This window comes from Schistocerca serialis, chromosome 9 (genome assembly GCF_023864345.2).
Source record: "Schistocerca serialis cubense isolate TAMUIC-IGC-003099 chromosome 9, iqSchSeri2.2, whole genome shotgun sequence".
NCBI lineage: Eukaryota > Metazoa > Arthropoda > Insecta > Orthoptera > Acrididae > Schistocerca > Schistocerca serialis.
Window position 1 is genome coordinate 346,210,906 of NC_064646.1, and position 27,938 is coordinate 346,238,843.

Genomic DNA, 27,938 nt, shown 5'->3' on the forward strand with positions numbered 1-27,938 from the left:
CCGCACAGTCATTACTGCAACTGGCTACTGAAGCACAATAGCTACCAGTTATCTTTTTGCCTACATCCTCCCTAGATGTCGCTACTATCGGCTTAGATGTAGTCGTCATTTACGCAAAAAAAACATACTCTGATAAAAACACATAATATAAATTACATGTAGCAGACTTTTAAAATTGATAACTATCATAGAAAACAATTGTGATACATTAAAAGACGAATACAGTTACCCATATAAAATTATTAAAAGGAAATATATGAATAGAATAGGACCGATCCTTTTTATGCTAAATTTACAGTCAACAATTAATATACGTAATACATTGCCTGTAGCAACCTATAAATTGCCTATGAAAGATAAAATGTCTATATGACAGCTGAAAAAGGGACAGATCAATGATCAGCGCCGTCTGTTGGATTGGCCGCCAGGATGTTATTCAGGCGCGTACCGATCTTAAGAACTTAATCCCCCTCCCCCCCTTTCGTTTTTCCTCTCCTCCCTCCTTGTTTTCCCCCTCATCTGTCCAGGTCCCCCCCTCCCCCTCCCCATCTGCCCTAGGCTATGGTGTGTCCTCTTTGTGCCGACATTTTAGTGCAGTGTTTACAATGAGTGTTCAGTTTGTGTCTTTTCCGAAGTGTTGCTAACGGCCATCATACTGTCGCTGGGTGTGATTTTATATCTCTTGCGAACAGAAACCAGACCGTCGCCATGTTTTTTAATTGTGTTTCCACTATGTTACCTGTCTGCATCCTGTGTATTTTATTAGCTTTGCCAATCCCTCGCTTTATGTTTTAACTTTCCACAATTTTCCGCCGTTTTACAATAAAAGTCTCCGTTTTATCGTCTGCTTATATTGTTTCTTAACTTCTCCTTACGTTTTAAAAAAGTCTATAGGCTGCAGAGCAGCGTAATAAGCTGCTGCCAGCCCGCCCCCTTCGGGGGAATCGAAATAGAATAAAGGAAAAAGAATTAAGAACTTAACTACTATTGGGCTTTACATACAACGTGATGCGTCTCCCATAGAAAACATTTAAACCACATATTAACAGTCAATAAATAAAATTATATAGTCTGGTTATACATACAATGAGTAGGTAGGACATAATCAGTTACAGGATTAGTGCGATTAATGTATGGAAGTAAGGAAGTACTGTTCTCGACCTAAATCATCAAGTAAGGCTAGGTATCAATACGCGAGGCATCATTTGTCGAAAGACATACTGCTCACTAGGTGTATATATTTGTATTTATAGCACTACTGGCCATTAAAATTTCTACACCACGCAGATGAAGTGCTACAGATGCGAATTTAACCGACAGGAAGAAGGTGCTGTGATATGCAAATGATTAGCTTTTCGGAGCATTCACACAAGGTTGGCGCCGGTGGCGACACCTACAACGTGCTGACATGAGGAAAGTTTCCAACCATTTCTCATACAGGAACGGCAGTTGACCGGCGTTGGCTGGTGAAACGTTGTTGTGATGCCTCGTGTAAGGAGGAGAAATGCGTAAAATCACGTTTCAGACTTTGATAAAGGTCGGATTGTAGCCTATCGCGATTGCGGTTTATTGTATCACGACATTGATGCTCGCGTTGGTCGAGATCGATATGGAATCGGTGGGTTCAGGAGGGTAATACGGAACGCCGAGCTGGATCTCAACGGCCTCGTATCACTAGCAGTCGAGATGACAGGCATCTTATCCGCATGGCTGTAAATGATTGTGCAGCCACGTCTCGATCCCCGAGTCAACAGATGGGGACGTTTACAAGACAACAACCATCTGCACGAACAGTTCGACGACGTTTGCAGCAGCATGGACTATCAGCTCGGAGACCATGGCTGCCGTTATCCTTGATGCTGCATCACAGACAGGAGCGCCTGCGATGGTGTACTCAACGACGAATCTGGGTGCACGAATGGCAAAACGTCATTTTTTCGGATGAATCCAGGTTCTGTTTACAGAATCATGATGGTCGCATCCGTGTTTGGTGAAATCGCGGTGAACGTACATTCGAAGCGTGTATTCGTCATCGCCATACTGCCGTATCAGCCGGCGTGATGGTATGGTGTGCCATTGGTTACACGTCTCGGTCACCTCTCGTTCGCATTGAAGGCACTTTGAACATTGGACGTTACATATCAGATGTGTTACGACTCGAAGCTCTACCCTTCATTCGATCCCTGAGAAACCCTACATTTCAACGGGATAATGCACGACCGCATGTTGCAGGTCCTGTACGGGCCTTTCTGGATACAGAAAATGTTCGACTGCTGCCCTGGCCAGCACATTCTCCAGATCTCTCACCAATTGAAAACGTCTGGTCAATGGCGGCCGAGCGATTGGCTCGTCACAATGCTCCAGTCACTTCTCTTGATGAACTGTGGTATCGTGTTGAAGTTGCATGGGCAGCTGTACATGTACACGCCATCCAAGCTCTGTTTGACTCAATGCCCAGACGTATCAAGGGCGTTATTACGGCCAGGGGTGGTTGTTCTGGGTACTGATTTTTCAGGATCTATGCACCCAAATTGCGTGAAAATGTAATCATATGGTAGTTCTAGTATATTTGTCCAATGAATACCCGTTCATCATCTGCATTTCTTCTTGGTGTAGCAATTTTAACGGCAAGTAGTGTAGATTTGAGGATGGTCATTACGGACTGAAACCGGTCATCGTCTAAAGAATTCATATTGTGATCAAAGACTGGAAATAAAAAACATTTGACAGTATTGGATCAGTGTTTGTATTAAAAACACAGTTGGTGAGATTTGTTTCCTCTTCCTGAATTTTAATTCTATTGGAATGGAGTGTGACCATGGAAAACGGTTCACGGTTTAAAGCTCGCTGGTTAGTAAATTTACAGAGTTCGGTAACCTACCTGGTACTGCTGGGGCGCGGCTCCCGCCGCGGGCTGCGGGGCCGACACGTAGGTGACGCCGCCGGCGCGCGCCCTGGCGGTCAGCGCCAGAGCCACCCACACCACCACCTGCAACACGCCCAGCACACAGTAAGGCACTGGCTCTCCTTTGTCTCCACTTCAAGCTTAACACAACACTGCTGTGAAGTTTGTGATGTCAAAGTTGAGAGATAACTAAACGAGCATATTTGCATCGAGTTGCTAACCAAGTCAAAGGATTATAAAACACGTAGAAAGTCAGGATTCTCATCTTCGCACTTAGTACAACATCCATGTGCTCTACAACGGGGGTCTCCAAACTACGGCCCGCGGGCCGAAACCGGCCCGCGAGGGCCGACAAGTCGGCCCGCGTTAGCTGGCCGGTCATCCCCGGTATCCGGCCCGCCAAATATTTGAGGTGGTACCTATACTGCCAACAATTGAGTTTCGGGGCCTATCGCGACCAATACACCGCGACATTGTCGGAGCTCTATCTTTACAAAGCGGAAGGTCATGGTTAAACTTGTGGCTATCCACAATAAACAGACAGACCATTCTCCGTGCGATAGTGGAAAAAAAAGGAACGGTTAACAGACTAGTTTGGCGAAAACATGTTAAGTAAAAAAATTCATTTTATTCTGCTCACGAGTCTGGTGCAAGTCTTTCAAATGGACGCCACTTCGGCGACTAGCTTTACTAATCAATCATTATGGAAGATGCTTCTTAAGCGAGGTTCAAATGGCTCTAAGCACTATGGGACTTAACATCTATGGTCATCAGTCCCCTAGAACTTAGAACTACTTAAACCTAACTAATCTAAGGACATCACACAACACCCAGTCATCACGAGGCAGAGAACTTAAGCGAGGTTTCACTTTCTTTTGATTACGTTGTAAAATACACACAGAATGTGTAGTGACATACTTTTTTGTCGGTGAAATTCGCCAGAATAAAATACGCCAGAATTTCGGTCAGGTACGTCCACCAATCAATATTATGTAATTAAATAAAAATCGTAGTTCGTTTCAGTGCTAGCTATTCTCACAACCTTAGATTTTTGCGATTTCATCTTTCCTTTAGCCTTACATTACGGTGATCATGGAGTGCTAGGCTGCTTTAATCCCACTAGGTAGATCTTGGCCCTTATGACTTCGTGGGGGAGTCAATCTGGGCTGCGGACTAAAAAGTTTGGTGACCCCTGCTCTACAAAATGGAGATGATAGACAGCAAAATGTTCTAGATATAAATTGTAGGTGGCAAAGAAGGACACGCATTTCTACGACCGGCCGTGAACTTGAACGCAATTTTGAAGGTTATTTCGAGGTGAAAGTGATTTTTGAAAATGGGAAGTCAAAAACTTAATTTAAGATTCGGAAAGAGCGGCAAATTTCACGCATAAAATGATACATTACTCAACATCATGGCAAGGTTCAATCAAGGACAAATAAGTAAATACGTTTTTAGTTCTGGCTGGGATCAATTTAGAATAGAGGGACACAGCGAAATACAATGTTAGATGCAGATTGGAAGGGGCGTAAGGGGTCACGTATCATTACTAGTAATTAACGAGTTAAAAATAAATACGCACAGTGTATAAATGTTATTGTAGACATCCGAGGCAAATCATTAAGTTACAAGTCGTTGAATGAGTCCCCTCGACTCTCATTCCCTGGGATGCCCCTTCTAATTTGTATCTAACATTGTATTTTGCTGTATCCCTCCTAAGTTAATCCCTACTAGAAATAAAACATATTTGCTTATTTGCTCTTCATTGAACTAGCCATGACCTTGAATAATTTATTATTTTAGATGTCAAATTTGCCGATCTTCCCAAATATTGAATCAAACATTAGGGTTTCCATTTATATAAATCACTTTAACCTTCAAATCACCTTCAGAATCACGTTCAAGGTCACGACCATTAGTGGCAATGCGTCACTCTCATTGCCACCTACAACTTTCATCTAAAACATTTTACTATATGTCATCTCCATCTCAAATTATTTTCCAGAATGGATGTACATGTGTCTATACGCATGTACATATGTATATTGCATCTCTCTCCTAAATGCCGGCCGCTGTGGCCGTGCGGTTCTAGGCGCTTCAGTCCGGAACCCGCTGCTTCTGCGGTCGCAGGTTCGAATCCTGCCTCGGGCATGAATGTGTGTCATGTCCTTAGGTTAGTTAGGTTTAAGTAGTTCTAAGTCTAGGGGACTGATGACTCAGATGTTACGTCCCATAGTGCTTAGAGCTATTTGAACCATTCCTCCTAAACCACTAGACAGTTTTCAACCAAACTTGGTACACACAACATATACTGTCAGCAAAGAAACGCTGTGGAGGTAAGAACCACATACCTATCAAAGGGTTGGGGGTGAATAAGAATAGTAGCACACGATTCGTTAATACCCAGATTACCTTCATCCAGTATTTGAGAATGATAGCACGTAGTAACTTGCAACAAACCTTACACATAATTTCAAGCCTTTACGAAACTTTTCTTCCCTGACGCCCTCCACAAACTGATGAAAGGAAATAAGTTTAACGCTTACTGCATTTTCACTGCTCATGCAGTAAGGCTACCGCATGAAACACGAACATTTTAATTTGTTACTTCTCTGCAACTAATTCACGATTTTCCACAACAAATTCCGAATTTTTTCAACCAAAATTGACAGAAGAAAAAATGTGCCCCAGTACTTATCGAACGTCCCTCGTATTAGTATGTACAGTTTCTGAATACTGATTTTCCGCTACTACCTGCACAGGCTGACTAGACTGAACTGGGGAAGTAGAAGATCTGATGCCGACACCAGCAGGCGTGAAATTCCAGATGATCCCTTCCTTACCAACGCATTGCTGCATATAACTCTTGTAGTGTTTTAATATCTAGTTTAAGCATACTGTATTAATGTTGTATGTTGAATAGAATGTATTCGACCTGTTTAGTACTCTCATGTAGTGACTGATTATCAGTGTCGTTATTGGCTGGTGACGGCGTTGGTAAACAACCACTGAATTAGAATAGCCTCTGTTGTAGACAGTGCCAGTCAACCTGGCTGGTCCATACGTCTACGAAGAGAATGTACGCAGTAATTAGTTCCATGGCCTGGTCTCTAGAGTTATCCAAGACGCTTTTGTGCTGTGAAAAGAAAGTTCCGCAGGCCACGCAGAACTAACGAGAGGGAAGGGAGAATGTTGTACCCTGAGGAAAATACACCTAGGGATGCATTATGTTTCCTACTCGGTGTTTCAATCTAGTGACCAATTTTAGGATGTAAGGTCTAATGTCTAAACAATTTTACGTTGTGAGGGTTTCCAATATTTTCGATTTCAACACGTATTTAACTTGTAACTGGTTTCTGGTAATACCTCTACACTGATGTGTCAAAACATTGTGACCACCTGCTTAATAGCTTGTTTCTCCGTCTTTGGAACGAAATACATCACTGATTCTGCGTATCAGAGATCCGACAGTTTCTGCAGGTTTACGGAGGTATGAGGTAGTGCATGTCTACGCAAAGGCCACGTAAATAACGGGCCGCTGATTGACGAACGTCAACAAAAGCGAAACAATGATAATGGAGTGTAGTCGAATTAAAACGTGTGATTCTGAGGGAATTACAGTAGGAAACGAGAAACATAAAGTAGCAAACGATTTTGATTGTTTGGGTAACAAACAAACTGATGATGGCCGAAGAAGAGAGGACATAAAATGTAAACTGGTTAATGACAAGGAAAGCGTTTGTAAAGAAGAGAAATTTATTAAGATCGAGTGCAGATTTAAGGAAGTCTTTTCTGAAGCTATTTATCTGGAGAGTAGCCATGTATGGACGTGAAACCTGGACGATAAACAATTTACACAAGAAGAGAATAGAAGCTTTTGAATTGTGGTGTTACACAAGAATGTTGAAGATTAGATTGGTACCTAGCGCAACTAATGACTGAATAAAGTACTGAATACTGAATAAGTACTGAATAAAATCGGGAGACAAGAAATTTGTGCCAAAACTTGACTAAAAGTAGGGAACGATTGATAGGACACAATCTGAAGCATCAAGGAATCTCCAGTTTTGCTGGAGGTAAGTGTGTGTGTAGGGGTGGGGGGTAAGAATCGTAGAGAGAGAACAAGAGATGAATACAGCAATCAGATTCAGGAGGTTGTAGCTTGCAGTAGTTATTCGGAGATAAAGAGGCTTGCACAGGATAGAGTAGCCTGGAGAACTGCATGAGACCAGTCTTCGGACTGAAGACCACAACAGCTACAACCCCTGAGAGGCGGCAGGATATGGGCACTGTGTTGCGTGAATGTGCAACGGACGTTATCTATAAGCCAGACATCTGCTCATTGTGAAAAAAATCCTGGACCGAGAAAAGTTAAAGTTCCTGATTTGTTTCTAAAATATGTTTCTCCGCTTAGAGGCACTAACTCTTATGGTCTCCTTGTGGAAAATCGCTCAGTCTATTTAGTGGGGTACGTAGTAAGCAGCACACCTGATTATGTGACCCCGTTAGGTCGGTGAAAGCTCTTCATCACAGGCGGGTAATAAACGACGTCTAGAATCGCCGGAAGGCGTTAGCGAAAGTTGTTCCAAGTGACGTGATCTATCATTGCTAGACGTTTTTTACAAAGGATTTGAAATACCCGGTGTACACTTATCATTATTTCGTATTTCATTCAGTGCTGATTAATTCTTTTCTTTGAGACTCAACATTTCCAAAATCTGCTATGAACAAGTCTATGGCATTACAACGATTTCAGTAGCACCGCTGATGATGAGTCAGCCGGCCGCGGTGGCCTCGCGGTTCTAGGCGCTCAGTCCGGAACCGCGCGACTGCTACGGTCGCAGGTTCGAATCCTGCCTCGAGCATGGATGTGTGTGATGTCCTTAGGTTAGTTAGGTTTAATTAGTTCTAAGTTCTAGGGGGCTGATGACCACAGATGTTTAGTCCCATAGTGCTCAGAGCCATTTGATGATGAGTCAACCGCAGTAGCTACGTGTTCGTTTGGCGCCGAATCAGTTTTCTCGTCTTGGATTACAAAAGGGGGAAAACATTTCGTGAAATATTTCTGAAATGTTCTGCCCAAAAAGTGAATATATTTCTACCGAGAAAAGTGGCGTAGTGGTAAGAAATTGGAGTCGTAGTCTGGACGACAGGATTAAATACCTGTCAGATCAGCTTGATTGAACTTTCCCGTGACTTGCCTAAATCACTTAATGCGAATGATGCGAGAGTATGTTTGATAGAATACGTCCGGTTTCCTCTGATCTACATTATCTGATGCAGAACATCACGACACCCCTATGTTACGCGAAACTGACAACGTATCACAAGAGGCAGACTCCCAAGTATAAAAGAACGCGTGGCATCTTCTCTTGTCAAAAGAGAAGCAGAAATGTCAGAATATGTCGGCGAGGACAGCTCAGTGACTTCTGACGTTGACTAGTCACTGGATGGCACCTGATAGGGACAACTCAACCCTTCTAAAGCTGACTGTTGGTGGTGTGATTGTGAAACGGAAATGCAAAAGAACAACCACAGCCAAACTAAGACCAGACAAAAATCATGTACTGACGGACACGGGTCGCTGAGTATTTCGGAGGCTGGCTGTAAAAGTTTGGAAATTTGTGTTTCGTTCTATGGGAGCAAACTACTGAGGTCATCGGTCCCTAAGCTTACACAGTGCTTAATCTAACTTAAACTAACTAACGCTAAGGACAACACACACACACATGCCTGAGGGAGGATTCGAACCTCCGACGGGGGGAACCGCACGAACTGTGACAAGGCGCCTCAGACCGCACGGCTATCACACGCGGCAAAGTTGTAAAAAGTCAGATGACTCGTGAGTTCCAAAGTCTTACTAGCAGTCAAGCTAGCGCAATGACTTAAAGAGTTAAAAAGAGTGACGTGCAGCTCCTCTTAAGCTACACGTATCTGTAGTCGATGCTAACCGACGCTTATAGTGGTAGAAAGAGGGAAGCCAAGACAGTGCATGAATGGAAAGAAGAGACTGCAGTGCTGAATCAAGCTGTAGCCTGTGGTAATTCGATGGAAGGTCCTGGATGTGATGGAAGCCTGGGAAACGTTACCAGCCGTCGTGTGTCCTGTCAAGAGTGAATTATGGAGGAGGTGGTGATGCCGTATGTGGGTGTCTCTTGTGGTTAGGATTTGGTCTCTTAAAGGAACCATTATATCTACATAGAATGATGTGTGCACATTTTACAGTATTGCGTAATGCGTATAGTAGAGGAACAACTCAGAGACGACGTTTATATCTGGATGACAATGTGATCTGTCTTAAAGTAGCATCTATGAGGCAATGGTATGTGCACAGTAATATCCCTGAAATGGGCCGATCTGAACCCAGTGGAATACTTTTGGATCAGTTAAACGTCGACTTTTGTTCCACACCCTAGCATTCAACATCACTACCTTCTCTAGTTTCGGATACTGAAGACGAATGGACTCCCATTCCTCCACTGATATTCAGATATCTCACTGAACGTTTCCCCAATAGAGTTCAAACTGTCATAAAGGAGAAACCTGAATATACCCCGTTTTAATGTCCGCTAATACATCTCCGGATACTATCGGTCAGGTCAGACCGAATGTGTACCCCGATTCTAATTACAGCGGAGTTAGACCATAATCTTCTTTTGTTTATATGAAAAGGGCATGGTAAGATGTGAGTGGGGTTGCTAGTGGCCCCACTTTTCCCGGAATAAATAAATATTAATAAATACAGTTAGCACATTCTCAATGTTCAAGAGGTATTACGTTGTAACGTTACCTGCCTAAACAAAAAGTACATTTATTCTGCAGAGGAATGTCTTTCAAGGGATATTTAGTGGCCCACGTTTCACTTTGACACTTCGAATCGATCAGACTGTACACTCGATACCTCTGCTGAATGTGGTTCTCTCTCTGTAAGTCGTCCCAGCACGTAGCATGGAGAGCGTAATCCGACGACCTCGCTTACTTCCAGAGAAAAGCTTCGTACCGCCTTCTCGGGTTTCGTTTGAAAGCAGCAGCCTACTTGTTCCACTGGAACCTTCGACTTGGCTAACGGAACGGCTGCTTTCGACAAGCGGCGCTGTACCTCGCCAAAGTGACCCTCAAAAGCCTGTACAGTACATTGTTGTTTCTCCAGACGTTTTTCGATTCTCCTACTTCTCTGGTGGCCACTGACTCCCGATTAAATAACGCTTAGAGAAAGATGGAAGAAGCTGAAGATTTCGAGTTGAGCACCCGCAGCTCTTTAATGAGGTCTTCGGTATATTTCTTTGAGTACATAGGCGAATATAAAAGAGACAGCGCTAACAACATTCAATAGAATGTAGAAAATGTATGGAATTGATATACTGCTCTAACATTAAACACGACAGCTGGAATGGCAGCAAATAATTAAATTTTAAATAGTGTAAGACTAGTAGAAACAATAGATGACTAAATTTGAGGTGATTTATGGGTATATATGATGCGAAATTTAAGACACTGCTGCGCGCTTTGGTGACAACAACGGATTATCCCATTTGGCTATCGAGCTGAACTCAGATTGGATGAAATATACGTCTATCACATTCCATCACGATTAAATATATGCAAAAGTTGGCTGGCCGAAGTGGCCGTGCGGTTAAAGGCGCTGCAGTCTGGAACCGCAAGACCGCTACGGTCGCAGGTTCGACTCCTGCCTCGGGCATGGATGTTTGTGATGTCCTTAGGTTAGTTAGGTTTAACTAGTTCTAAGTTCTAGGGGACTAATGACCTCAGCAGTTGAGTCCCATAGTGCTCAGAGCCGTTTGAACCATTTTTTATGCAAAAGTTGAAAAGTAGTATTGACTGGCGAGTAGTTCTGTGCCACTCTACGGAGACCCCACGAGCAGATGATTCTCGTGTATGAGATACCTAAAGAAGATGTCGGCCACGGTAACAGTCGAACACGTTCTGTATGCAAGTAGGTCAGGCCACCATGGGGACCACAAGGTCTTGCATTATCTTGTTAAACGATAACATCACGATAACCTGAAAAATATGACACAGCAAACGGTCTTAACACGTCATAAATATGACATCTCCAGAGCAAATTAATGGCTATGCGAACCAGAAATTCACGTGTTGTGCACCCAAGGGCACGCCATACTATCAGCTGAAGTGGTGGGCCTATATAACCATGAAGAATGCAATCTGGTAACATTCGTTCTCCTAGGAATGGCCACACAGACACGTCCATCGCCACAGTGTACGGAGAAAGGAGACTCCTCTGGAGATTGAAGATGGGCCAACGCGTGTGTCCTGCGATGTTCTTGGGCACAGCACGTCGGCGCGCCACTCATTGCTGCCGCGTCAAGTAAAGCCTCCAGATAGTATACCGTACTCACAGTCCGTAGTGTTCCAAGAGTTCTCGCGTTGTCCCTGATCACAAACAGCCGTGCGAACAAAATGCGTGCCATATCGGGCGCTACTTGCTTCTTGTCTTTGAGATCTGGCAAACCATTGAGTATGCCCATCCTGAATCAAATGGCTCTGAGCACTATGGGACTTAACATCTGCGGTCATCAGTCCCCTAGAACTTAGAACTAATGAAACCTAACTAACCTAAGGACATCACACACATTCATGCCCGAGGCAGGATTCGAACCTGCGACCGTAGCATCCTGAATCCATTGAGTGGATATTCGCATGACATTTGCAGCACAACGACGAATGCGAGCAGCAATATCGTGGAATGATAAACCATATTCTCAGTAGGATACGTCGCTCCCCTACAACGTGTACTGGTAGCCAATTCTACTTCTTACACGAGGTATATCACGATCTTCTCACAGACAAACAACAGTCAAAGCCACTGGGTAAGTACAGAAGTACAGAACGTAGATACGCGGGGTAGCCGCGTGGTCTAGGGCTTCTTGTCACGGCCCGAGCGGGTTCCCCCGTCGGAGGTTCGAGTACTCCCACGAGCATGGATGTGTGTGTTGTCCATAGCGTAGATTAGTTAGATTAGGTAGTGTTTAAGCTTAGGGACCGATGACCTAAGCAGTTTGGGCCCATCTTACCACAAATTAAAAAAAAAATTAAACAGAACGTAGATAGCATTGCTTCTCTCTTCTTTGTGCGGTTGCGCTGAAATGCTAATCACTTGCGTATCCAAGCATGTTATACACCTTATAGCGACATGAAGTATATTACACGCTGTCTCAGTGTTGAAGTTTTAAAGACTAACAGTGGATGTTAACAATTAACTGTGAGAAATTTGCGGTCCATAATAAAGGTAAAAAGTTGGAGTTAATTTTAGTTTACACGTCGAAACTTTGCCTTCGCACTAATTTAAGTGCCGGTTCATGTGGGGTCTGTAAGGATTGTTATAGTGTAGCTCGTTCGTTTATACCCTGTGTGCGTTGGGTCAAGATTGCGATAACATAGCAACAAAAGGCGTTTTGCGGTCTCCGATTCGACAGGTGCAATTCAATCACAACTGGGAGGCACGATGTTAGTCCGGAGTATGGCCTCACAATGGGCCATCTGTAAAGGGCGTACAACTCACGCGTTGCACCACTGGCCTCCAGGGTCGCCCTATAAGTGTGTGTGTGTGTGTGTGTGTGTGTGTGTGTGTGTGTGTGTGTGTGGCGGACTCTGTATATGTGCCTTCGCTTCCAGAAATTCCGTGTAAACTGTGACGATGTCTAGCAGCAACAGTGAAAACAGTCACTCCAGAAAAAAAAAAATTAATAGTTTCTCCTCGTGCTCCGCAACTGTTTGCTGATTTAATGTAAAACCATTCTAGTTGCTAGTAGAACTTTATCTGGTCCGCTACCGCTACCTGTTTCGGCTTTGCTATTATGCAGTTTTCAAGTAGTTCTGAAAATTGCCATAACTATGGTAGATACATACACATGTACATAATAGAAGATGGAAAAGTAAGGCTTACATATGTGTAACCATAGACAGAGCACAAAACTTACATCATAATGTACAGAAGCATCGTCCAAATGATGAAAGTACAAATCTACTGAGCTGAGAACCTTACGTGCTCAGTGATATACTGAGAAATATGTACGTCTCAAGACATTACATTATAAGCATTTATTGGATTTAAAAAGTTTGTATTTAAGAAGTTAACTGTCTAGCGTTCAAAAGTTGAGGTACAAGGAACTACAGAGGTCGGTAGCGTACCTATGATGGATCGTGGACTGCTTACAGAGCATATTAACAAACGTCTAGGTAAACATCTGGATACAGTTAAGAATTTGTGGAATAACTTTAAAGAAGTAATCAATAACGCGGTGGCAGATATCCAGAAACTCGTGCTTTTAAGTGTACATTGCTCATTGAGCGTATTTGATTTGCAGTTTTTCAGGTGGTCGTACATTTCTATGTCTTCATTATGTCCATAAAGTGTTCCTTCTTCATTTTACGAAGGGTTTCGGGATGATTTTCGATGTTGTACACCTTGTGATTCTCTTGTATGACAGGAGCTGTGAAGATGGAGTTACTTCCTGTATTTCATATTGCGTTAAGATACCCGCATTTCTCATGATACCTTTCTGAATGTAAGATTTTAAATCCACCAGACATATATTTTTTTCATTTGGATGTTGTTCCTGTATAGCATAATCTAAGTTCTATCTGTAGTTACACATATGTAAACTTCAATTTTTCTTCTTTCATTATCTACATGTGTATACATCTATTACATTTACTGCTGTTTTCAGAAATAGTGGAAAGTGGTTTACTGGTGAAGCCAAACCGGTAGCGTACTAAATGAAGTTCTGCAGAGCAACTGGAGAGGTTTTCAATTAAATAATACCCATAAAAGTATGGGATGAGTTTGGTAATCGTTTAGATGTTTTTTTCGCTAGTTCGGTGGAGGTCAAATTCAACATTTTGTGGATGGTAAATATAATAATAATGTTGACATATTGTCACGAGAGCTGCCGTATAAATTTTTTCGAAATATTTATTGTAATACTGTCACATGCAATTAATCACACTTGACAAATAATATGGACCACAATTAATTATAATCTACAGATATGGTTAATCATGACTTGTGAAAAGTAAATTTTTTTTAGCAAGCAGATAATTTTAAGGTGTATTATTATTATTATTATTATTATTATCGTACAGCTTACATGTTACATTTTTATATAAAGACTTCGTATACAACATAGTTAAATGTTCGTAAAACATAACGTACACAGACACCAAAATTCTGTAACTGAATATCTGTATCTCTTAATCAGTCCACAGAGCTTGTTGTTACCAAATGCAGCTCATTCAGATCACCGGGAAATTTTTGTAATAAATACTCTTCATCCACACGCAGCGTACGTTGCACATCAACCCCACAGTCGCACGTCAGGGCGTCCTTGGATCCCCATTCATACAAATAGGAAATTGGGAATTTGGAAGTTTGTGGTAAATTCCTATGGGACCAAACTGCTGAGGTCTTCGGTCCCTAGGCTCACACACTACTTAATCTATCTTAAACTAGCTAACGCTAAGGACAGCACTCTCTCTCTCTCTCTCTCTCTCTCTCTCTCTCTCTCTCACACACACACACACACACACACACACACACGCCCGCGGGAGAAGTCGAACCTCCGACGGTGGTAGCCGCGCGGACCGTGGCAAGGCGCCGAAGAGCGCGCAACTACCCCGCGCGTCTACAAAGAGGCACCGCACCTTCCATGCCCTCTATGGGATCGATTCAGAGATGTCCATAGTTTCCTGTGAAGACAAAATCCATTCACACGTTTCGTAGTATCAGTAATAGGGAGACTAAGTGCTGGAGGAAACTTCTGTCAAACTTCTTTCCATTCTTGGTACGCACTAGAAAGAAGAGGCGCATCTTGCGTTGGCAGGGGTGGTTTCCTGGATGTAAGACTGGTGGCAGATGTACTCTGTAGCGGGTTATACAGAAGTAGGTTATGATGAGCGGTACACTTCTGGAAATCTATCGCAGCTCCTGCTTCTCATCTCATTGATAGTGGTAGAATATTACACAATAGAGACAGCCATGGAACTCGTGTTCGTTTAGTAGTCACACTATTCCAGTCATGACACATGGATCTTTATGATCCAATGTGGGTTTAGTAAAATGCTAGATGCCACGCTGTGTTCTTACTAGTGGACTGTACTGTTATTCCGATTATTTACAGCTAATGACTGTGTTGTTTCTTTAAAAAAAATGCTTCCAACAGCTCCTGGTAGATAAGATCTGAAGATGATTATAAATGTTATCACAACTAGTTACCTAGTCTGATTATATGCGATTGAGACAACAATAAATAATCTAAACGTAATTGTGAAATGCATCCTAAGTTGTATGTGCATGCATGTGAAAGATATGTCCTTGTAAAATCGAATGTTTCTTTTGGTCCTATTAAATTTATCCCAAGTTCCTATCTTCATTGACGTAGAAGGTATAGGCTTGTGAATTTGGATGAATCTTCTTGTAAAATCAAATATTTTACAGTTCAAGACTATCTATTCAGACATCTTACTTTCCTTAAATGTGATAGCACATTAGATACTGAGCTAGGTAACTTAATAATGTAACACATCGATAACCATAGGCTCTCTCTAACCTGTTGGTTCATAACGAAACAGACGACAGGAGGGTAAAAAACTGGCTGCTTTAAAATAGGAAACGAAAGGTGAAAAGGGCCGGTTTACCAGATAACATGTTAACAAATAGCGTGGGACAACGATTGTAGCTGCATTGTATTTCAAACAGACAAAAACATAGTTGTCACATGCATAAAAAAATCTAAACAAAAAAGAAAAAAAATTGGTTAACATAAATCAAAAGAAAACAGGATCTAACACATACGAGAATATTTATCTTCCTGGCGCAGAGCTATCAATGACACAGCAATCAGGTTTTGTTTTGGTTACGTTGATGAATGCTATTCAGTTGCTTAAGCCAAGTATCAACGTGTTCTGCGAGTAGTTTGTTTTACGTTGAAACTAAGTAAATTTGATTTGGACAGTATATTGCCAACCGAGTTTCGTCACAAGGTTTAGAAGGGGTCTGCTCCTTCATGCCCTCATTCAGAAACAGGTGACTCAATTAAAACGTGAACATACTTATGTTGAAGTTGACGGCAACTTCAGACGAGAAACCTAGGAAAATGAATACTATAGTATAGGACTATTGCCAGCTAAGGATGTTCGAAGTAACTGAAGAATTAACTGCGGATAAGTTTCGAGCATTTGTTTTATGCTGAGAAAAACCAAGTGCAAAAAGAATTTAATAGGCTATATTCAGAACGATTAAAATACAACCAGTGAATTTTGTTCGATTTCTTAAGGAGCCGTGTGTCCAGTTCTTGATGTCTATACCAAAAACGGAAAAGCTGAGTTCATTTACTGAAAATTTTATGACCGGTGTTTTCTATTATGCAAAAGGAATTATTTTTACAATATAAAGTTTCTGGACCAACTAGGTGGAAGACACGCAGAAGTAGCCTAAATTTCAAAATTAAAAGTAATGACCTTCCATGAGAGGAACGTATCTGTGCACAAGCATGTTTTAGCAGTGATACAATCGAGGCGGTTTTAGATACGAATTTGTTAGATATGGATGTTGTACACCTGATTTGACACCATCTGACTTTCATCTGATTTACATTTAAAGAAAATGATGATTGGAAACTGTTCAGTGGCCGTAGATTGGCGCTGTGGAGAACTTCCGAGCTGATCGTCGTATATGAAGTGCAGGTAATGGAAAATCATTCAGTGTGCATTGACCCAAAAGAGAACTACTGTGAAAAACAAGTGCGCTTTTAACCAAAAGAATTTTTCGCTTGACGCTGCATGTGTCTGATCAATTAAGGCATTTCCGCACACGTTCATACCCATGAAGAGTATACGGCGTCGAGTAACCATGCTTAATGGCTGTCACTAACTTCTTTGCATCTGCATTTATATCTACACTCCTGGAAATTGAAATAAGAACACCGTGAATTCATCGTCCCAGGAAGGGGAAACTTTATTGACACATTCCTGGGGTCAGATACATCACATGATCACACTGACAGAACCACAGGCACATAGACACAGGCAACAGAGCATGCACAATGTCGGCACTAGTACAGTGTATATCCACCTTTCGCAGCAATGCAGGCTGCTATTCTCCCATGGAGACGATCGTAGAGATGCTGGATGTAGTCCTGTGGAAAGGCTTGCCATGCCATTTCCACCTGGCGCCTCAGTTGGACCAGCGTTCGTGCTGGACGTGCAGACCGCGTGAGACGACGCTTCATCCAGTCCCAAACATACTCAATGGGGGACAGATCCGGAGATCTTGCTGGCCAGGGTAGTTGACTTACACCTTCTAGAGCACGTTGGGTGGCACGGGACGTGCATTGTCCTGTTGGAACAGCAAGTTCCCTTGCCGGTCTAGGAATGGTAGAACGATGGGTTCGATGACGGTTTGGATGTACCGTGCACTATTCAGTGTCCCCTCGACGATCACCAGTGGTGTACGGCCAGTGTAGGAGATCGCTCCCCACACCATGATGCCGACTGTTGGCCCTGTGTGCCTCGGTCGTATGCAGTCCTGATTGTGGCGCTCACCTGCACGGCGCCAAACACGCATACGACCATCATTGGCACCAAGGCAGAAGCGACTCTCATCGCTGAAGACGACACGTCTCCATTCGTCCCTCCATTCACGCCTGTCGCGACACCACTGGAGGCGGGCTGCACGATGTTGGGGCGTGAGCGGAAGACGGCCTAACGGTGTGCGGGACCGTAGCCCAGCTTCATGGAGACGGTTGCGAATGGTCCTCGCCGATACCCCAGGAGCAACAGTGTCCCTAATTTGCTGGGAAGTGGCGGTGCGGTCCCCTACGGCACTGCGTAATATCCTATGGTCTTGGCGTGCATCCGTGCGTCGCTGCGGTCCGGTCCCAGGTCGACGGGCACGTGCACCTTCCGCCGACCACTGGCGACAACATCGATGTACTGTGGAGACCTCACGCCCCACGTGTTGAGCAATTCGGCGGTACGTCCACCCGGCCTCCCGCATGCCCACTATACGCCCTCGCTCAAAGTCCGTCAACTGCACATACGGTTCACGTCCACGCTGTCGCGGCATGCTACCAGTGTTAAAGACTGCGATGGAGCTCCGTATGCCACGGCAAACTGGCTGACACTGACGGCGGCGGTGCACAAATGCTGCGCAGCTAGCGCCATTCGACGGCCAACACCGCGGTTCCTGGTGTGTCCGCTGTGCCGTGCGTGTGATCATTGCTTGTACAGCCCTCTCACAGTGTCCGGAGCAAGTATGGTGGGTCTGACACACCGGTGTCAATGTGTTCTTTTTTCCATTTCCAGGAGTGTATATCTATGCTCCGCAAATTTTTCCATCGTACCAAGTATTATGCCATTCGTTTATGAAGCGCTGGAATAATTAGCCTAATTTTGTCGGCAACGATGCGTCCCAAGTAGTAGTATATTTCTAGATTTCTCAATAGAGATTCTTGAAACGGTGTAAATAGGCTCTCGCGGGCTGGTTAACGTATATATCCCATTTCAAGTTCTCAGGATTTCCGTGACGCTCTCCTGTGTTTCTAATGAACCTGTCATCATTCGCGCTGTCCTTCCCTGTATACGTTCAATGTCCCCTGTTAATAATATTTGGTATGGATCGTACACACATGAACAGTATTCTAGGATGGATCGCGTTAATATTTTGCTAGTAATCATGTGGACTGACTGAATTTCCCTAGTATTCTACCAATGAACCGAGACTTGGCCTATGTCATCATTAATTTCATATCCCAACAAACTGGTACACCAAGGTATCTGTATGAGTTCCCCGGTTCCAGTTATTACTCGTTGATATAATCATTTTCGAAGTGCATACTTTCAAATTTCTGAACATTAAAGTGAGTTGCGAATATTTGCACTGCTTTGAAATTTTGTCAAGAGTTGTCAGAATATTTGTGCAACATTTTTCGAATGATACTTCATCACGTGCAAAAATTCTGAGGTTATATTAGAACAACATGTTTGTATAAAATAGATCTGAAGATGGTCATTATAGACCAAAACCGGTAGTCTGATGACAAAATTTTGTGACCATAGACTTGAATAAAGGAAATTTATTCTACATTCGAGTCACTGTTCAATTCGCGACCATGTCGCAGTTTGTGGAGCAAGTAATATTGCCTTCCAGGCTAGTAATGCACAACATGAAAGGAAAAGATTGCAACGCAGCTCCTCGCTACCAAGAAAGTCTCAAATCCTCAACCCAATCACAAATTTCGTTTGATACTGCATATGATCGTACTTTCGTTAATAGGCGTTGAAGTCGTTCACAGTCAAGTGGTTTATTTTGTGGACGCAAGACAGCCAATCCACGAGGACGGGAGGCCGAAGGGCACGCGTTTAAGCTCACGCAGGATTGCGTGAGGTCTGGAAAATGACAAGGAATTGAGACTAGCAAAAAAGGTACATAGCTGCTGGAATACTTAACTTTAATCCATAATTGGTGAACATCGGTCTGACGGTACATGCATCACAAGATAAATAGCAATTGATAATGGCGCCTTGCTAGGTCGTAGCAAATGACGTAGCTGAAGGCTATGCTGACTATCGTCTCGGCTAATGAGAGGGTAATTTGTCAGTGAACCATTGCTAGCAAAGTCGGCTGTACAACTGGGGCGAGTGCTAGGAAGTCTCTCTAGACCTGCCGTGTGGCGGCGCTCGGTCTGCAATCACTGACAGTGGCGACACGCGGGTCCGACGTATACTAACGGACCGCGGCCGATTTAAAGGCTACCACCTAGCAAGTGTGGTGTCTGGCGGTGACACCACAGTTTATGTAAATTCAAGAAACACTGCATCCTCGTATCACTCTGATCCATGGCTTTCAAGACACCCAGTGTTTAACTGGCAGTAAAGTGTGAACATTCTGGTATCGACACGCATTCCTCAGCTAGTTCCACAGTGGATAAACTACAATCAGCAAATGACTTGGTTTGTTTTAGGTAACGTCATTTAGAGAACACAGAATCAGAGATGACGGAATAAGCACATTGGATTCACAGCTGACTAACTATCCAAATTACTCCTGCTGTCCGAAGAAAAATAACAATGTGAGGAAAGTACGAGTTGAGAATTGGGTTTCACATGAAATGTCTAAATGAGTCTAAAGAGCGTACGGAATTTACCCTCTCTTTGTCCTGGATACATGTATCTGTTAGACAGCCGACTGAAAGCCATATAGCGACTTAGGAATAACTGTATCTCTCAATTTCTACTTACGTTAATTACACTAACGACTCGGTGAGCGGCCGCTAGAAAAGTAGAGCGGAGTGATATCCTACGATCTTGCCTACTGCTGGGTGAAACTGTGCTTTCGAATCTAGTTACTGTGCAATTCCTTGTCAACATGCTGGTGCGCTCAACATGCGAATGGTTAGGAACCCACCATTTCACACCCACACAGTTGCAGGTTACACTTCGCAGAGACGTAGACGGTACATCGCGGAGCAACAACGAATGTTGTTCAGTCAAGCATTGAGGCAACTCCGGTACTCGTTTCTGAACTTTGGTTTCCTACAGACAAATCAAAAGTGCTCATTTTCAACACCCCACCTCTTTTCTTCAAGCAAATTTTTTTGACGGAAGAAATTAGGGGTACAGTGTTAAGGATCGCAGTTTGTCTATTTACTGCATTGATTGTGGGAGTTTACTCAAATACGTCATAGGACGAAAGAGCCATTGTCTAATTTACAATTAAGTATGCGGTTTCCCATCTCGACAGTGATACATGAAGTATCGAATAGACTAAGATCTGTTAATGATCTGGCTTTAGATTTACAGGGTGTTTCAAAAATGACCGGTATATTTGAAACGGCAATAAAAACTAAACGAGCAGCGATAGAAATACACCGTTTGTTGCAATATGCTTGGGACAACAGTACATTTTCAGGCAGACAAACTTTCGAAATTACAGTAGTTACAATTTTCAACAACAGATGGCGCTGCGGTCTGGGAAACTCTATAGTACGATATTTTCCACATATCCACCATGCGTAGCAATAATATGGCGTAGTCTTGAAATGAAATTACCCGAAACCTTTGACAACGTGTCTGGCGGAATGGCTTCACATGCAGATGAGATGTACTGCTTCAGCTGTTCAATTGTTTCTGGATTCTGGCGGTACACCTGGTCTTTCAAGTGTCCCCACAGAAAGAAGTCACAGGGGTTCATGTCTGGCGAATAGGGAGGCCAATCCACGCCGCCTCCTGTATGTTTCGGATAGCCCAAAGCAATCACACGATCATCGGAATATTCATTCAGGAATTAAAGACGTCGGCCGTGCGACGTGGCCGAGCACCATCTTGCATAAACCACGAGGTGTTCGCAGTGTCGTCTAAGGGAGTTTGTACCGCCACAAATTCACGAAGATTGTCCAGATAGTGTGATGCAGTAATCGTTACGGATCTGAAAAATGGGCCAATGATTCCTTTGGAAGAAATGGCGGCCCAGACCAGCACTTTTTGAGGATGCAGGGACGATGGGACTGCAACATGGGGCTTTTCGGTTCCCCATATGCGCCAGTTCTGTTTATTGACGAAGCCGTCCAGGTAAAAATAAGCTTCGTCAGTAAACCAAATGCTGACCACATGTATATCGCCGTCATCAATCCTGTGCACTATATCGTTAGCGAATGTCTCTCGTGCAGCAATGGTAGCGGCGCTGAGGGGTTGCCGCGTTTGAATTTTGTATGGATAGAGGTGTAAACTCTGGCGCATGAGACGATACGTGGACGTTGGCGTCATTTGGACCACAGCTGCAACACGGCTAACGGAAACCCGAGGCCGCTGTTGGATCACCTGCTGCACTAGCTGCGCGTTGCCCTCTGTGGTTGCCGTACGTGGTCGCCCTACCTTTCCAGCACGTTCATCCGTCACGTTCCCAGTCCGGTGAAATTTTTCAAACAGATCCTTTATTGTATCGCTTTTCGGTCCTTTGGTTACATTAAACCTCCGTTGAAAACTTCGTCTTGTTGCAACAACAGTGTGTTCTAGGCGGTGGAATTCCAACACCAGAAAAATCCTCTGTTCTAAGGAATAAACCATGTTGTCTACAGCACACTTGCACGTTGTGAACAGCACACGCTTACAGCAGAAAGACGACGTACAGAATGGCGCACCCACAGACTGCGTTGTCTTCTATATCTTTCACATCACTTGCAGCGCCATCTGTTGTTGAAAATTGTAACTACTGTAATTTAGAAAGTTTGTCCGCCTGAAAATGTACTGTTGTCCCAAGCATATTGCAACAAACGGTGTATTTCTATCGCTGCTCGTTTAGTTTTTATTGCCGTTTCAAATATACCGGTCATTTTTGAAACACCCTGTAAATATCACTATTTGGACTTTATAGAATTCCACTCAGCAATGGCGCAAAAATTATATTGGATTCACAGCAGAATAGCTCCCCAAAGCACTTCAGCTTTCAGAAAATGAACAGAAGTTCGTACAGTTGCAGAAATTAACCTCTGTTTTACATCTACATCTACGTACATACTCCGCAATCCACCACACGGTGCGTTGCGGAGGGTACCTCTGTACGAGCCCTAATCTCTCTTACCTTATCTTTGTGTTCTTTCCGCGAAATATAAGTTGGCGGCAGTAAAATTGTACTGCAGTCAGCCTCAAATGCTGGCTCTCTAAATTTCCTCAGTAGCTATTCACGAAAAGAACGCCTCCTTTCCTCCAGAGACTCCCACCCGAGTTCCTGAAGCATTTGCGTAACACTCGCGTGATGATCAAACCTACCACCAGCCCGCCTCTGAATTGCTTCTATGTCCTCCCTCAATCCGACCTGATAGGGATCCCAAACACTCGAGCAGTACTCAAGAATAGGTCGTATTAGTGTTTTATAAGCGGTCTGCTTTACAGATGAACCACATCTTCGCAAAATTTTACCAATGAACCGAAGACGACTACCCGCCTTCCCCACAACTGCCATTACATGCTTGTCCCTCTTAATATCGTATTCAAACATTACGGGATTCTTTTTCCTATTCATCTGCATTAATTTATGTTTATCTATATTTAGAGTAAGCTGCCATTCTTTACACCAATCACAAATCATGTCTAAGTCAAAGTTTGGCCGCCTTTACGTTACTTAACACACTTGTATACTGAGAGTATACATTGCACAAGGACATTAAAAAATTACTGCTTTATAAAACAGAGGCAGAATATTGAAATGAAACTATGTAATAAGCACGGCTTCTGATCCGTAATTTATGTGAATCAAGAGTAAACAAACAAACCGTTTAATGCTAAATGTGTTAATGATTTATTTGAATGGAAGACTGGAGATGGCCTAAAAGCAACATCCCGAAGGAACGAAAGGAACTATAGGGTTACATGTTTTAAATGCATATCAAGAGCAGAGGAATGATTCGTTTGTGAGTACTTGAAGAAATTACGTCTGCATCTCCACCTCCATCATACTCCGAAAGCCACCTACTGGTGTGTGGCGGACGGTAGTTCTGGTACCACTAACAGATGATCGCCCCCTACCCTATTCCACCCGCGAATGGCGCGTGGGAACTGGAATGAAGTTATTTGTATAAACTTCGGCAATACTAATTAAGGGGGCTTTACCATTATTTGGACCGCGCTCACTAATAACACGAATCCAGTGTCTGATCCAAAGTCATCGCATTCGATTCAAAGTTAGTAAATATTGGTGCACAGAGCTTTAGAACGTAATTTGTTTCATTGTTGTGCCACGAAAGAATTATGCAAATTGATGACAAATTGATATTCATACATGTATCGACGAAAAATACAAAACTTTGGCCGCTGATGGACGAACGTGTAACGCTGCACCGCAGTTTCATCGCGCAGTTGGCAAGGGTAATAAACAGAGGACGTGTCGACACCAGGGCATAACGTATTTGCGAATTTTGTACTCAGTTGGACAATAACTACACCTCGTGGACAGGCGTGCGTACAATATACGCAGATGTCGGCATTCGAAAGAAGAAGTTTATTTGGGCTCAGTGATGGGTTAGTGAACCATGGCCGAATGCAGCGTCAGGTGGGAAGCAGTCGACCTGAAGAGACGACAGAACGAGAGGATCCAGCAATCATCAGATAGGCACTTAGAGCCCCGGTTTCTTAATTATCATCGATCCGACGTGCAACAGGTGCTTCATTGATCACAAGGACCGTTAATAGGCAGCTCACAGAAAGTGGGCTGAGCTCTCTGTACACCAATAAGCCTGTTTGCAACGTGTCGGGCACATTCCGCTTGGAATCTCATTGGTTGGAGGAGAATTGTCTTCAGTGATAAGTCCTGCGTCGAACTGGCCCCAATGAGCATGAGTGCGATACCAATCTGACTGTCGCCCGCCCTACTCTACATCTACATCTACACTTATACTCCGCAAGCCACCCAAAGGTGTGTGGCGGAGGGCACCTTACGTGCCACTGTCATTACCTTCCTTTTCTGTTCCAGTCGCGTATGGTTCGCGGGAAGAACGACTGTCTGAAAGCCTCCGTGTGCGCTCGAATCTCTCTAATTTTACATTCGTGATCTCCTTGGGAGGTATAAGTAGAGGGAAGCAATATATTCGATACCTCATCCAGAAACGCACCTTCTCGAAACCTGGCGAGCAAGCCACACCGCGATGCACAGTGCCTCTCTTGCAGAGTCTGCCACTTGAGTTTGCTAAACATCTCCGTAACGCTATCACGGTTACCAAATAACCCTGTGACGAAACGCGCCGCTCTTCTTTGGATCTTCTCTATCTCCTCTGTCAACCCGATCTGGTAAGGATCCCACACTGATGAACAATACTCAAACATAGGTCGAACGAGTGTTTTGTAAGCCACCTCCTTTGTTGATGGACTACATTTTCTAAGGACTCTCCCAATGAATCTCAACCTGGTATCCGCATTATCAACAATTAATTTTATATGATCATTCCACTTCAAATCGTTCCGCACGTATACTCCCAGATATTTTACAGAAGTAACTGCTACCAGTGTTTGTTCCGCTATCATATAATCATACAATAAAGGATCCTTCTTTCTATGTATTCGCAATACATTACATTTGTCTATGTTAAGGGTCAGTTGCCACTCCCTGCACCAAGTGCCTATCCGCTGCAGATCTTCCTGCATTTCGCTACAATTTTCTAATGATACAACTTCTCTGTATACTACAGCATCATCCGCGAAAAGCCGCATGGAACTTCCGACACTATCTACTAGGTCATTTATATATATTGTGAAAAGCAATGGTCCCATAACACTCCCCTGTGGCACGCCAGAGGTTACTTTCACGTCTGAAGACGTCTCTCCATTGATAACAACATGCTGTGTTCTGTTTGCTAAAAACTCTTCAATCCAGCCACACAGCTGGTCTGATATTCCGTAGGCTCTTACTTTGTTTATCAAACGACAGTGCGGAACTGTATCGAACGCCTTCCGGAAGTGAAGGAAAATAGCATTTACCTGGGAGCGTGTATCTAATATTTTCTGGGTCTCATGAGCAAATAAAGCGAGTTGGGTCTCACACGATCGCTGTTTCTGGAATCCATGTTGATTCCTACAGAGTAGATTCTGGGTTTCCAAAAACGACATGATACTCGAGCAAAAAACAGGTTCTAAAATTCTACAACAGGTCGACTTCAGAGATATAGGTCTATAGTTTTGCACATCTGCTCGACGACCCTTCTTGAACACTGGGACTACCTGTGCTCTTTTCCAATCATTTGGAACCTTCCGTTCCTCTAGAGACTTGCGGTACACGGCAGGAGTGATGGTCTTGTGTGCCGTTTCATTTCATAGCAGCACTCTTTTTGTTGTCATCCGCGCACACTTACAGCAAAGTGGTAAGTCGATGATGTTTTGTTACCCTTCATGGCAAGCCATCCTAGACCTACATTTCAGCAAGGTAGTGCCTGTCTGCGCATGGCGAGAGTTTCTGCTGCTTGTCTTTGTGCTTGTCAAACCGCACCTTCGCCATTAGCGCACCGGATCTCTCCCCATTTGAGAACGCTTAAAAATATTATGGGCAGGGCCCTCCAATGGTCTCGGGAGTTTGACGATCTAACGCATCAGTTGGATATAATCTGGCACGATATCCCCGAGAAGCACATCAAACAACTCTGTCAATCACTATGTAGCCGAATAACTGCTTGCGTAAGGGCCATAGGTCGACCAACGCGTTATTGAGTTTTTCAATTTTTGAAGTTGTTTCTCTCGAATAAATCGTTCAGTTTTTACGAAAGTGTAATAATTTGTTTATCTGTACATGTGAATCACATATACCGCTTTTCTTTCCATTCGAATAATTTGTTCGTGACACCACATCTTAATGTTTTTAAAAAAATTTTTCGTAGCATGTATGTCGTACATGTGAAGCGTAGTACATATATGAGCGAGGAGACTATTTCTGTTCACGACACGCTTTCAGCACGCGTCAGAGCTGGATTTTAAATCTTTACTACGCTGCTCGCCACATAGTGTGTGCGAAATTGCGTTCATTGCGTCAGCAGCTTTGTGTCCCACGCCTCTCTTTGTTCCCCCTACCTCATCCTGGTTATCCGAAACTCTCGAAGGTATTGTCATCATGGTTGTTTCATGATATGTGTGACATATATGAGGAAGTAATTCGTATCTCGACTCATAGCGTGCATTCTCAAATCTTATGGCCAACTCTCCCCGCGAAACACTGTATCTTACCGTCAGTGCCTCGCGTGAGAGTTTGTTGACTATTTCTGCTTCTCAATTATACCTGTGAAGAAACGCAGACATCTTCTTTGATTGAAATGATGATGATAAAGTCCCATAGTCCTTGACAGAGCGTAGGGGACGATGCGGGAGACACGCACCGCTGCACTATACATAATCCTAGCGGAGGTGGTTAGCCATTGCCTTCCTCCGACCGTAATGGCGATGAATGATGATGATGAAGACGACACGACAACACCTAGTCAACTCGAGGCAGGTGAAAATCCCTGATCCCACCGGGAATCGAACCTGGGACCCCATGCTAGGGAAGCGAGAACGGTACCGCGAGACCACGAGCACTTTGAAAAGTTCCTGTTTATTCTCTAATGGAAAGTGATTAGGATTCCGGGTGATGAAGAACTTTACACAATCGACTGGGGGTCAGTATCGTGAGGTATCCCTTCCATAAGTTGATTACAATCCTTTAGCAATCTTCCAATGAATCACAATTAGAGGACTTCATTCCCACAAACAGGCTTCTGTGGGTGTTCCCAGATATTTCAGGCAGTCTTTTATTCGAAGAGATCTATCGTCAAAAGGGGAATTCCATGAAAATGGAACCTTTGCGCCTCCACATTATATTTGGTTGCGCGTAGAGTCAGCTGCTAGTTTTTACATCAAACGTTGTTTATCTGTTCGGATTTCTGCACTTATAAATCTGCAGTGTTTACGATTAGAAGTGCTCAAAGTTCCTGAAATTGTTTTCTTTCGGAAACGGTTAAAATTTTCGAAACAAGTTCCCCATAAGCGTTAGTATTCAAAGGAGAATTAGCAAGCATGATGTTTATTATACAAAATTTATTTAGCTTCCGAGCTGCCAACAGTGTAATGTTGTAAAGTCTTTGCAAAGCTTTAGAAAAAGAAAACTACGTCGATGCAATGTTCGCTAATGTCTCCCAGGAAAAAAAAAAAAAAAATATGTAAAAATGTCCATGAAGCTCGCATACATAGTTGCTAGATCTAGATAGGACAAGGAGCTAGGTGGAGCTCCATTATGCGATGGTTACATGGCAGTACGGTAAGAATGGGCTGTCGTGCTAGTTAATCTCTCTCTCTCTCTCTCTCTCATTCTGCGCATTATTAGGAATAACTGACCGTAGAGTCATATCACTCTGTTTACCGTTCTAAGAACTCTCATAATACCGTTAGAGGCAACAAAGTTGTTTCAGTGCATACACAGTAAAGAGACGGAAGAAAGAAAAGAAACCCAGCACCACGCGAACAGCGGAATTTTCAGCCCGTATGAGTT

The 27,938-nt window shown here is 43.4% G+C and overlaps 1 protein-coding gene across 1 annotated transcript in view; it reads right to left on the minus strand.

The window, feature by feature from the left end:
- LOC126419178 (uncharacterized) overlaps nt 1–27,938 on the minus strand; it is a 72,382-nt gene that overhangs the window by 40,761 nt on the left and 3,683 nt on the right. The window contains exon 2 of the mRNA XM_050086307.1: nt 2,882–2,989. Coding sequence (XP_049942264.1) covers nt 2,882–2,989 — 108 coding nt within the window. The remainder of the gene's footprint in view (nt 1–2,881; nt 2,990–27,938) is intronic.